General features: G+C 38.1%; 1 protein-coding gene across 1 annotated transcript in view; it reads left to right on the top strand.

Annotated features, from left to right (window-relative positions):
* The first annotated feature begins 2,181 nt into the window (after positions 1 to 2,181).
* Positions 2,182 to 13,476, top strand: part of LOC134533141 (peroxidase-like) — a 72,385-nt gene continuing 61,090 nt past the window's right edge. Inside the window, exons 1-4 of the mRNA XM_063370448.1 lie at positions 2,182 to 2,257; positions 6,950 to 7,077; positions 10,471 to 10,612; positions 12,505 to 12,641. Coding sequence (XP_063226518.1) covers positions 6,963 to 7,077; positions 10,471 to 10,612; positions 12,505 to 12,641 — 394 coding nt within the window. The 5' untranslated portion in view covers positions 2,182 to 2,257; positions 6,950 to 6,962. The remainder of the gene's footprint in view (positions 2,258 to 6,949; positions 7,078 to 10,470; positions 10,613 to 12,504; positions 12,642 to 13,476) is intronic.

Raw genomic sequence — 13,476 nt, 5'->3', positions numbered from 1 at the left:
CCCTTTAAAATCTTAATCTTCTTGTTTATCTTGGACATCCTGCAGTTGTTGACAGTAATGACAGCCAGACGTCGGTTGAAAATAGTTAAAAACAGGTGGAAGTAAACTGCAGACTGGAATACCGGTAATTCAAATTTTAAAAGTACGTTACGTATCCCACGCATATTAAGAACGAGTCGGAATTCGACCGGCAAACGTCCGCAGAAGGTTCTTCACGATAAAATATTGTTACGAACGCGAGAGACCAGACCGCGATGCCAGGTTCGGGGCTGGCTGGCGGCCATGCACGGCCGCGTGTGGTCCGGTGACGTAAGGCATGCCACGCGCGCCTGGCCGGATTACGAGGGCCGTCGCCACCACCCTCCACCCTTCGCTTCCCTCGCAACGTCCTTCCTCTGCGCTGTTATCCATCACTGAGCGGCCTTGGGAATTCCGCGGGCCGCCGCGTGGAGTGGCGTGAATGAACGCCACTCTTCTGGACCGTTCGGGCTTTGGGTTGGCCCGAGATGGCGCGACTCGTCACGGTCGCTCTCGTCGGTTCTGTAAAGACGACCCGCTGGTACCTAAGCAACGTCGCCGGCCTCCGCGGCAGTTCCGGAGTTCCGAGAGTTCCGCTAGTGAACGGAAGTGCGACATCGGCGAGGAGGGTGAGAGACCCCCCCCCTCCCCCCCAGAGCGGCGCGACGCTGAGTTCCACTGGATCGCGAGAATGCGGCGACTGAGTGGTTAGAGACTGTGTGTGTGGGCAGGCGTGGTAAGGGGCGAACCACTGTTGAGCCTAGCTCCAGTGAGGAGTGCGAACTGCGGAACTTAAACATTGAGTGACTCTAGGATAAAAAATATTTTTTAAGTGCTAGTGATTTGTGATCAGACAATTTTAAGCACAATAATTATTTATTATAAATGTATGTGTTGATAATTAATAAATCTGCAATAAAACTTAAATAACGATTTCAGTTTTCTCCACACAGGTCGTGACAATATGTAAGAAATACATACACGACTTTACGGTTTTTAATTTTTGACGTGAGAGACTAATAGACAACGTTTTATTGAACAAATTCTTACAACTTTAAAAACTGCTTGCTTTCTTAATCATTGGGTTTAACAATTTTTCAGTAAAATGAATGGGAAACTTACTCCTGAAGTAATACTTCGACAGCAGCAAGTTTTGCAATGGTTGTAGAACTTTGGTTAGTCCAGGTGGTTAGTGTTCTACATTGCTGTTAATCTCTCACTTGGAATGCCTGGTGAGCCGAAAATCAGTAATTTCTTTATTGTCATTAGTTTGTAAGTCATCAAAGTGGTAACCAAAAGTATTGACTACCACACTATGATAAAACTGGCTTGTCCAAAATAAAATAAGTTAACCATTAAAATAATCTAGAAGTAACAAGATTTCAGTGTTTTATTTATAATTTTTTATACATTACGATCCACCTTAACACCCATCAACCTTTTGGAATGTTAACACCTAAATTCTTTGTATATTACCTGTGTTCCGCCTCCGTTCACTGTTCAAATGTCTTCTTGACGAATGCCATAGGCCGTACGTTTCTAGCTTTTTTTTTAAGTACCTACTAAGTCTACAGGAACACTGGTTTATTACACTGGGAACCGCTTGAACCCGCAAAGACGCGTGTGGAATGTTCGCGACCGGACTCGGCGGTGTGTGTACCTGCAGCCGAAGCCTGCCGGTGTGGAATCCAGGGTGTCCACAAGAAAAAAAAATATTTCGTACCAATTGAGGAGAGAAAAAAGTACTAGATTTGAAAAAAAAAATACTAAATTATAATTTGTTATGGTTTTAACAATTTAGGAAGTTATTATGTCATTGCAATGCTCTAACTTAAATATCACACACCACACACATACATTCATTAGTTTTTAAAAATAATTACGCTTAATAATAAAACATATTGGAGTTACTGTAATATTATTATATTAAAGGAAAAAAAAAGTACTAGATCTGAGCGTAAATGTACTAGACCACTAAAAAAAAAAAACTTATGAAAGTACTAGATATAGTACGAAGGTACTAACTGTGGACACTCTCTGTGCTCCGCGGGGTTGGCGCAGGAGCGCGGGTCCCACTGGGCCGGAGGGGGGCTGATCGCCGCGCAGGCGATAGCACACGCCCCCCCCTCCCCCGGGGCTGATCCCAGGGGCAGTCGCGTCTGGCCCCTCGAGATAACCACGCACTGCGGCTCTGCTGTTCGACTGGAGCGGCGGTCCGTCGGCGGGCGACACCGCAGCGGTGAGTCGGCCAACCTCAGCAGAACAACCAACAGTTACAAACAAAATTTTTTTTCGTACACTGAAAGAAATTTTTGTGTATTTTACATGAAAAATCCTTGGAAACCCTGTTGCCAATTATACTACTTGTAAAACTACAAGGCAGAGCTTTGTACCATGTGCGATTTTTGCAAGGCTCTGCCTTGTAGTTTTGCAAGAAATGTCCTTGGCGACAGGGTTTCCAAGAATTTCCCTTGTAAAAGTACAATTTTTTTTTTTTTTAGATTGTAGTTTTAGAGTTACAGGCATTTTTTAAGATTTTTAATCTACACCCAGCGCCAGATCATTAGATACTGTGACTAACGTTTTTTCTTCTTCTTTGCAATCATAATTAACACTACCGTTAATAAGAATTCAAAATTAAATTAAGATATGCTGTACTTTTGAGGAAAAGCAAAATTTTTGATGGACTATAATGAAAAAAATTTACAATGCTAACTTGGTAAATAATTTGCTGTAATTAGCCTTTTTTTATCAACTGCGTTAGCGAAAAGAATTTTTGTTACAGTATGTTTAGTCAAATTTACTGTATTCATAAATTTTGTCTTCGAAAAAGTATAGACATGTTTGGTTTTTTTTATGAACTGTTACCTATAGTAGGGTTATTTATGATTGCATAGCAGAAATTTTTAGTCGTTGCATCTTATAATTTGGTGCAGGATGTGATTTAAAAAAGACATTTGAAAAATTTCCTACAGCTTGAAAACCACAACAATTTTAATTTTTTTTCTTCAGAGCCGTAATTAATTTGATTTTCAATTGCTCTTGGTTTGACGCTGAGTTCCGGGACCCTGTGTATACGTCTCACGCTATGTTTGGTTTGTTTTGTTCGTCGGGGTTCAAACGTCGCACGGTACCACACTAGAGGCTGAAGGTGGAAGACCCTCCAAGCTACAGTGAACTACGAACCACTAGCTACTGACAAAGAAGGAGTAGTGGAGGGGGGGGGTGATAAAATCACTTTAATCACTGTTAGTTTTCAAATTCATTCCATTTGTGGGTGGAAATGATTGATGTTTTAAGATTAGGGGGGGGGGGGGAATTGATACATCCTCTCCTTCCCTACTCGAGCGTACGGCACTGACCCAGGATACTGAATTGTATGGTTCTATGTACTAAAGTTATGTCGCCACAACCATCCCAGGCTGTCAATATAGCAGCAACTGTTATTTTGGTTGACGGGACCACATACATTTTCTTATGAACCACCACGGTTTGCAATGTTCTTTCAGAACTGCCATGATGAAATTTTCTCTGCCATACGTCTCAGCGCAAGATTATAAGTAGTTGTTAAATTGATTCTAGTAAGGGTTGTGCATTCCAGACCAATGTTGAGCTAGTCGGAGATCTGGACTGTAACAAATTTTATGTATGAATAATTCCAGTGCTTATTTTTTAAAACTTACTATACAGAATTTTTTTTAAATTTTAATTAGGTATTTTAAGATAGTTTTTCTGTATGTTTACTCGGTTTCATTTAAAAAGTATTAAAATTTAGCTTCTCTGAAAACATTTTGTTTCTAAGTAGGACATGTGCAAAAATAGATCTATGTCATGTATAGATCTAATATTACCACTTACAAAATAATAAAGCTATTGAATACACATGTTCATTAAACTTCATTCGGAAATAATATTATGAGCAAAAATAAATTTAAGGCAACAAATACGCAACTCTGGGTTGTCAGAAACAGTTACTTAAGGAGCAAATATTAGCTGGCTTCGTTCCGGCTAAACAAAGTTTACAAACGTACCATGAGACACTCCACAGGTAAAAGAGACATGTACTTAAATTGTTAGACATTATTGACGGGAAAACGTCTATTCTCTCATTACAGTGGTAGTCGGTCGAACTTTCTTGTGTGACAAAATACCGTCAGATTTGAATCGCTAATGACTACGAGACAAAAAAAAAACAAAAACAACTCAGAACTCGTGATAAAAGTGAAACTTCTTTGGCAATTCTAAATTTGACTCGCAAGTGCTCTATTTTTATCTCTTTGGCGACAGAAACGTTTAAAAACAATGTTTCACAAAAAATGTTTGCATTAAAATTCGGCCTTGAAATTTTACTCCCATCGCGCCAAAAGATGTGTTTCACTTCAAATAATGCATCTACAATGGTTAAGCCCACAACGGATGTATCATGTCCGTACGTGTTTGTCACGCGGTATTTGTTTTGCGAATGACGTCATCGAACCAGTGTAGGCTCATGCACGTGATTGTTGCGAATAAGTTTTGTGTAAAGTTACAAATTATTGCAGCTAAGGCATTAATTCGGGTGTCATTGTGAAGAGCTTGCTTGCTAGGACCCAAAGTAAGACCGTAAAAATATTCGCCGGAATATAAGTGACAATCGGTATTAAATTAAAAATTACAAAATAATTAAATACTCAAAAATATGCTCTGAATTATAGACGTTTTCACGATAAATCTACGACTTGGACTCGAACTGCACCTTTCTCTGAATTTTATAAGCATTTTAGACATGTTTAGTGAGCAGGAATGCAACTCGTTCACGTATGTTTATGATGCAGGGGTTTCCCCTAAATGTATCCTTTTTATTCGTTCTAACGCTGCTATACAGCGATTTACTTTATTGCTCTTAGAGAGAGAGAGAGAGAAAAAAAATAGCATTAAAATAAATTAAAGGCCATCTGCATGAATTTCTCCAGGTGGAAAAAAAAAACCTCTTTCGGTTTATAGTTAACATAACTTTATCGATTATTTTTTGCTTAGTGTTATCGATTTCCTGTTTTGCGTCGCCCCACTTCACGCGAACCCTTACATTGCTGCAGAGAGTTGCGTGGATGTTGAGGTGCTATGACGGAAAGCATTTTCCTACATCGCACATGAAGCAAACGTAGCGTAGAACTACAATTGCTTAGCTGACAATTTGGTGGGAGCTCCGAACCGTTGATTCCGGGTTCTAACTTCACCAATGACTGTGTCTTCGTATCCAACAATTTCTGGTTGCCTTTTGAGTCCAATTTTTTCTCTCCAAATAATGTAAAAGCTATAACCAGGAAGCGTCAGAATTAACGTCATTGTTTGAAGACGGGTCAGAATGTATGCGATTATATATTCAAATGACATTATCTTTCCAATTGTTATTTCACACACTCTAAATGCCAACGAAAAATTCAAACGACGAAAATATGATTGAAAAGTCAAATCGATGGTTGTTCCAATCGAGTGGAAGAGAGATGCCACGTATGCGTACAATGAGCATAACAGGACACATCCGTAGTGGGACATCCGTAGTGGGACATCCGTAGTGGGACAATGTGCGTTACGGGACACTTTTTCGTGCGTGCAGCCGGCGTTCATCGATTTATTAGACGTTGTCACGTCAAAAAAAATTCCAAAAGTCGTATGACTCAAAACATAAGTAATCCAGATAGAAGGTAAACTGTGAACAAAATAAACAAACTTGTTTATGTACAGTTGTGGGGAGGTTAGCTTGATGCATAAAACAACCCAAAATTTGTATGTATTTACCAATTATAAATATTTGCTCTGACCAACCACCTTTAAATGTCAGCCTGGAAATATATTTTGCTCTTACCTATGTGTTATTGAGACTAACACAGATGTCGATTGATACTTCTGTACCTCGGAGGGATAAGATAAGATGTTTAATTTTGGGCAAAATGCACTTTTAACAGTTTGGCGTTCTTTCTCGTGGCGTACAACAATAAGATCTACGATATGTCAAAATATTCACATATTTTGGGTAGAAAATAGTTGAGTATATAAGTGAGGCACTACCTATTTAAAATCGTTTAAACTGCTGCCTTGAAAAATATGGTTTTAGTGACAAAGTGTCTCAAACTTCCAGGTACATATTTATAGTTTTCTGAGTCTTGACTGACATTAGGACACTATAAGAAACCAATAATTTTTTACTCTCTTTTTGTTTGCATAAAGTATGAAGCTAGGCCGCGATGTAATTTATCGGAGTGCTAGCATTCTAATGTATATGTGTATTTCATGAATCCGCGTTTTCTCTTACTATATTTGTCATAGAGAAAGATATATTTAAGGAATTTTACCATTAAAGTATGTTTTCGATATATATTGAAGCTTAATAACTTCTATCATAGGTTTATGTACACCGATAAAATATTTTAAAGCACTAAAATATGATAAAAATAATAAACTAGTTCTCTGTTTTAAGAAGTAACTGCAAACAATGAATTTTTCCATTGTTGTTCAACGATCATCGTAGTTGATGTTCACAATGGCAAAAATTTTAAGTAAGACACAAATCATCGCTTCATACTAGTTCTTAAAATGTTGATCGCAAAAACGTCAAAATGTGATATTAATTACAAATATGCACGGCACAATTATGCTGGATATGTTTTATGCTGTAGTTTTTAATAAGACAATATAATTAAATTAACCTGTTGAAAATAATTAAACTCCCAGTGGATCTTAATTATAATTCCGTTCCCTGGTTTGATGTAATATTGCAAGAAAAAGTGTTTTATCCAAGCTTATTTTATCATGAGAATGTTTATCACTGACTTTATAAGTGAGCCTAGCAAAAATTATTTATAATGTTTAGAATGAAAATCTGACGTGCATTATTGGTAGATCATGCAAATGCCTTTTACTACAAGATCAAATCTTTTGACTATTGTTGCAGGTCTATCACGAAGATGCAAGGACGACTGTCAAATACCAAAATGGCATCAGTGATGGCTGCTATAATTATGCTTCTAATAAAGCCTGAACTAACAGCTGAATCCAATACTAAAAACATAATGCAAAATGGTATGTAATAAATAAGTTACTTTTTGTCACATAAAAATCTCAGTTATCATCATTAAAAGACCACGATTCGTTATACTAATATTTAATTGGATTTTTGACTTAACTTTATTAAACCAAATAATTTTTAAAGGATTAAATATTATTTTCATTTAGCTTAACGGATCACAATTGCTTCCAAACATGTTTTTTTGCTATTTCCTTGCATAACAAAAAACAATAATGTTACAAGAACAGATCGGATTGATATTTCGGACACTAGTGAACCTCGGTTCAGCAGTGATCACAAAAGTGGCTTCTGCTTCATTGGCATGAATCTGTTTTTCCTTTAACATAATTGTGCGAATGTTTATGATAGCATAACAATTTCTGTAGTGAACGCTTCTTTTCCTTTAACGCAGAGTGTTATTCGTATAACTCCATCACCGCAAATATGGTAACCGCTCTATTAATTCATGGTTTATAAAAGCATCCGTGTTTTATCAGAAGAAGGCTCTTTGTAAGTGCAAAATGTTCACCGATTCTACGAGTGTCCTAAAAGTTCTAATGAACAAGCTCTTTGCACATCTTTCATGGTCCATCTTTCCATGCAAGAGGCCAAGATAAAGGTAATTAAAATAAACTTCGGTTGGGTACCGAGTCATTTGAACATCCTCAATTACAGCGTAGCTCCTACTAATTTGTGTTATATATTGCATGCTGTAGGCAGACATATCTTGCATAAATAACGATCTAATGGCTAGCTTAGAATATCACAGTTTTTACATTGAACAAAAAATTGTAACTGAATTACCAAATAAAGAACTTTGCTACATGACAAACAGATTAATATTTACTATTTTTTTTAATTTTTGTACAATGTTTGGAAACCACGTTGATTAACCGTAAATAAAGAGAAAACATTATTTCGCCTACAGTTGGCTTGGTTCAAGTCCTTTTCAATTTAACTGTATGTATTTTACTTCATATACAAATATGCACTTCTCCTTCAGTTCCATATCATGTAAACCCATTTAAAAGGAAATAAAACTTAAATTTACGACCGTTTTGTAATTTTGTAAGTATACACCATAACGCACATTAAAGTTATTTGGAAAAAGTGGAAAGTATTTTTATTTATTACTGCGGGGTAAAACAGAATGTTAACTCTGTGCAGCTGTTAATATTCCTTAGCATCTGTGTGAAAAGATGGAATGAACTGTGCTCTTTGAAACCTCTTTTATCAGTCCATTTAATATTATATTTGAAACTGTTATGGAGTGAGCTTAGGCTGTGGCAAGACTTTGAACTCCCATTACAGAATAATTGTGTTATAATTACTGTCAGGCCATATCTATTTAGGTTTTCTGTGGTTTACCAAAAGCACTTACGGAAAAAGCTACAGGAGGTCAGGACAAGGCAGGGCCGGACAGGACCGAACAGGACCGGTCAGAGTAGGACAATGTAGGGCAGGGCAGGACACGACAACGCAGGGCTTAGCAGGGCAGGGCAGAGCAGGAAGTACAGGGCAGGACAAGGCAGGACAGGGGAGTATAGGGAAGGACAGAGCAGCGCAGGGCAGGGCAGGACAGTATAGGGAAGAACAGGACAGGGAAAGAAAAGGCAGGGCAATGACAAGACATGACATGGAAGAACAGGACAGTGCAGGGCAGGGTGGGCAGGACAGTGTAGGGAAGAACAGGACAGGGAAATAAAAGTCAGGGCAATGACAAGACATGACATGGAAGGACAGGACAGTTCAGGGCAGGGTGGGCAGGACAGACAGAACATGACAGGACAAGGATGGACTGTACAGGATAAAGAAGAACAGGACAGCGCAGGGCATAGCGGGAAGGACAGGTAGTACAAAGCAGAATAAGGCCGGGCAGGACAGGGCAGGACAAGGCAGGGCAGGGCAGGACAGTGATGGAACTAGGCAGGATATTACTGAACAATACAGGAAAAGGCAAGGCAGGACAGGATGGAACTGGGCAGGACAAAACAGGTAGGACAAGTCAGTAAACGATAGGACAGAAAAGGTATGGCAGGATATAACGGGACAGGGCAGGGTCAAGATAGGGTCCGACAAGACAGTAAAGGACAGGATAGGACAACGCAGGGCAAGGCAGGACAAGACAGTAAAAGTCAGTGCAGGATATAATAGAACAGGGCAGGGACTAGGCAGGGCAGGGCAGGAGAAGGCAGTAAAGAGTAGGAGAAGGCCGGGAAGGTCAAGAGACTCCAGGACAAGGAAGGTCAAGGAAATGCAAGACATGGCAGGGCAGGACAATGCAGGACAAGGCAGGGCAGGACAAGGCACGACAGGACAAGGCAGAACCTAACCGGACACGGTAGGACTTGGCAAGGCAGGGCTGGCTAGCACAGTGAAGGGCCAGGCAGGACAAGCAGAATAGGCCATGACAGTGAAAGGCAGGGCAGGGTAGTTTAGGATAATACAGGACAAGGACAGGAAGGACAAGGCATGACAAGACAAGGCAGTACCGGACAATACAGGATAGGACACCGCAGGGAAATCATGGCACCACAGGAAGGGCAGGACAAGGCAAGGCAAGGCGGGCAGGAAAAAGGCAGGAAAAAACAGGACAGGGCAGGACAAGGCATAGAAGGAAATGACAGGACAGGATAAGGCAGGGAAGTAATAAGACAGATCAGGACATGACAAGGCAGGACAAGATAAGGCAGGACATTACAAGATAGGGAAGGACAGGGTAGTTCAAATCATAATGAGACAGGACAGGACAGGACAGGGACATGGCAAGATAGGGTAGGAGCAGGCAAAACAGTGCAGGACATGGCAGGACAAGAAAGGATAGAGAAAGACCTAGCAGAAAAGTATAGGGAAGGTCAGGATAGGGAAGGACAGGATAGGGCAGGACCTAGCAGGACGGTGCAGGGAAGGACAGTGAAAGGCAGTGCAGAATAAGGAACGACCTGGCAAGACAGCGTAGGGCATAACATGGCAGGACCGAGTAGGACAGGATAGAGCAGGACCTAACAGGGCATGACTGGAAAGGACAAGGAATGACAGTGTAGGGCAGACAGGGCAAGAATGGACAGGCCAGGGCAGGGTAGCATAAAACATTTTTAAAAAATAGACACAGTTTTTCACTTAAAATGGATAGCAGTTGTGTGAATCAGTTGCTGAAGACCACACCATACGGTTATTCGTGGTGTATTTAAGATCGAGGAATTCTCTTACTCGATACAATAGCTGGAGTGTTGGCTGACTTCTAGATATGAGCCCTGAGATTTCGATGTTCAGTATTATTATAATTGCTTCTTAGATATAGATTATTATTCTAATTGTATGCATGTGAAACAATTTTTATCTACAAACATAAAAAATCATCATTTAACTGTGTTTTCACTTTAATTATTTGTTTACCTGTTTTGTAGAGGCAAGTATTTACAAAACATCAATCGAAACACAGTATATCAGTGAATGTCGAAACAATGGTATATGGAACATGGTATGTTATCAACACCCATGGGGCGTCTTACAACAATTTCACAATTATCATGGTGCCATTTTAAACAGGTGAGTAACAAACAATAAATCCATTTTATTTTAACATTCTTTTTATAGCGCCAAATTTTCGTTTGCTCAAGCCACATAATCATCGGCTACGACAGCTTATATTTCGTAATAGAGTTTACACGATATCTGCATTTTGTTCACAAGCTTTTATTTACAACATCCCGAATAAGCGGCTTGTTTCTGCTTACGTACACATTTACATACTTGAAGTTGTTATTAAAAAACCATAATTGAAGTTACATTTCACTTGCAACCCTCGTAAATTGTAATGAAAGTTACAATACTATGAAAACAAAAGTAGATAACCATAAATGCATGAAAAAATAATAATTTACATATTTGTCTCTGTACATTGAGAGTAGTGTATAATAGCTGGTCCGGGGACTGGGTTCTGAGTGTGGTGTCGGTGTCGGTGTCCGCCATCTTGGAATCTGACTTCACAATGGCTATCTTTGATGACTTTGATTTTCAAAATTGTCCAAATTGGTCTATAATGACTCAAAATTTGCCCGAAATTCGCACAAATCTACTAAAATTTAAAGTTTTTTGAAAAAATATTCGCCAAAAAACCCCACAAGTTTGAAAAAAAATCATATTTCGAGGGGAAAATTTCCGTTTTAAGGGAAAATTGTCCGTTTTAGTCCTGAAAAATGCCAGTGGCTTGAAAATTCCGCAAAGAGGCTTGAAAAGTCCGCAAAGAGGCTTAAAGTCCGCATCTACAAGTCTCTCTAAGCCTCCGAGATATTGACCTTATCAATAAGAATGCCATGGGCGCCATTTTGATTTATGACGTTACCGTTACACTTTTAGTTACTACATCCATCTTGCAATTCCGTATTTTATGCTAGCAAATCAAGAAAAATATTAAAATTAACGAAAAAATTAATTAATAAAAATTGTTTTCGACTGCGCTAACGTCATGTTTGTTTAATTTTCATTCACTAGAGTGAAGTAATTATTCAGTGCCAGGGCGCCCCGCTATCTTGACATTTAGACGCCATCTATGAAATTTGTATTTATTTAGCTATAAAAAGGAACAACTCCAAAATTCATTAAAAAAAGTTTGCAGTTGATATACTAACTGTTTCTATCGATAACTGTCCTTGGTTCGACACTTGATCGATGCAAAACATTTTATGTAAAGAAATATTAATTTCATTAAGTATGGTGTAAATTCCTAAACTAAGCTTAAATTCTTCTACTACTATCCTCTAGCAAGTGATGGATGTCTTTGTTTGAATTAAAACTGTTAAAAAATATTTTTAGTGGTTATTTGGTAGCACAAATTCACAAATTAAATGTAACTCTGAATAAAATTGTATGATTCATTAAGTTTTTTTTTCGTGCAGAGATCGATTCCTCAGAAATAACCAGAAGAACTCGAAGAACATCAAAAGTCTTGACAGGCATAATAAGCACACGAAGAATACCATCAAAATATTGGCAGGAATAATCAGGAGCACACGGAGAAAACTAACACACGTTTTTCTTTTTAATTATCAACAAATCACAGGAAAAAAAACATAAAGATAAAATTAATAAAAAAATTAAAAAAGCTCTGCCAGCTTGTGAATTTCTCCTGTGTTGAGCAACGTTAGAGTTCTAGTACAATCCAAAAATGTTTGCATTTTTTTATTATTTTCATTGTTATTTGAATTTTTAAGTAGTTTTTTATTTAAAAAAAATTAATTAATGGAGAACAAGAATCTCGTTATAAGTACTCATGTCACAAGTCAGTGAGCGAGAAGAACCGGTTTCTATTGCCAAAGTTGTAGAGCAATTTTTTTATTTTGTAAACTAAGCTAGTTTTAGTTTCATTTTGTATGTTAATGTTAAAACTGTATTGTTTGCCCTAATAAGTATTACTACTTGTTTCTGGATCTGACGAACAGATGGAACTCGTCCTGCGAGCCTATGTGGAATGCTGGATACACGATTTGGAAAGGCGCTGGTGACCCCGCGAACCTTAATATCGGACCTGTGGCTGGCGTGGCAGTTGACAGGTTAATATCATCGAAATATTCTACAGGTGAGGTTCTACAAAATTTAGGCTCTTTATGCTAAATACAGAAAACTAGTGCGAATAATCACACGGTGATTTTTTTTCCCTTTCCTTATATCAAATAAACAAAAATTATCATGATTCATGAAATAGATATGGATTGTGATGAATCACACGTGTAATAGACATGTAATAGAAGTGGGTCTTGGTAGAAATGGGAGCACATCTTTTATAAGTTGTATTTAGTTGAGAAAAATAAATATTGTTATATCTCCTGATTTCGTCATCGTAGCAATACCGTACCAAATAAAAAAAATACTAGTTTCATAATTATAATCATAAGCTTTTGAACACAAAATGTTTCCATAAAAATCGTTCCAGTAATAACGTATAAATTCAATAAAAATAATTCAATGATAAACTATTTTAATTAAAACTATATTAACTGAATAATAAAAAAAAACATTATCTGGGTAATGACACCATATTTTTATTTTAATGAAAACCACGTGTCATGCTGATATAACATAACACGAAATATTTCTGGGGAACTGTTACAAGGGGTGTTCCATTTTCATAACTGCACACGCGCTCACTTACATACATAAAGAACATTTAGCGTGAGTTGGAAAAGTTCTAAAAACTAAGTTAAAGAATTTAATTACGTTCATGTTGTTTTTGATTATGAAAAATAACAGAGTAAAAAAATGGGTGCGTGTACTTAGGTACGCGCGTGAGAAGTTACACTTCTTTGGCATCATTAAAACATAGTTTTTAATTGCATGCAAAATTAGTGCGTGGAGTCCCTCCGCGCGGAAGAAGTGAAACTTCGTAATGTGGAAATGAAAATAGGAAGGGGTAG

Source organism: Bacillus rossius, chromosome 6 (genome assembly GCF_032445375.1).
Source record: "Bacillus rossius redtenbacheri isolate Brsri chromosome 6, Brsri_v3, whole genome shotgun sequence".
NCBI lineage: Eukaryota > Metazoa > Arthropoda > Insecta > Phasmatodea > Bacillidae > Bacillus > Bacillus rossius.
Note: the sequence above shows the minus strand (reverse complement) of the source record. Positions and strands in the feature narration are given on the sequence as shown.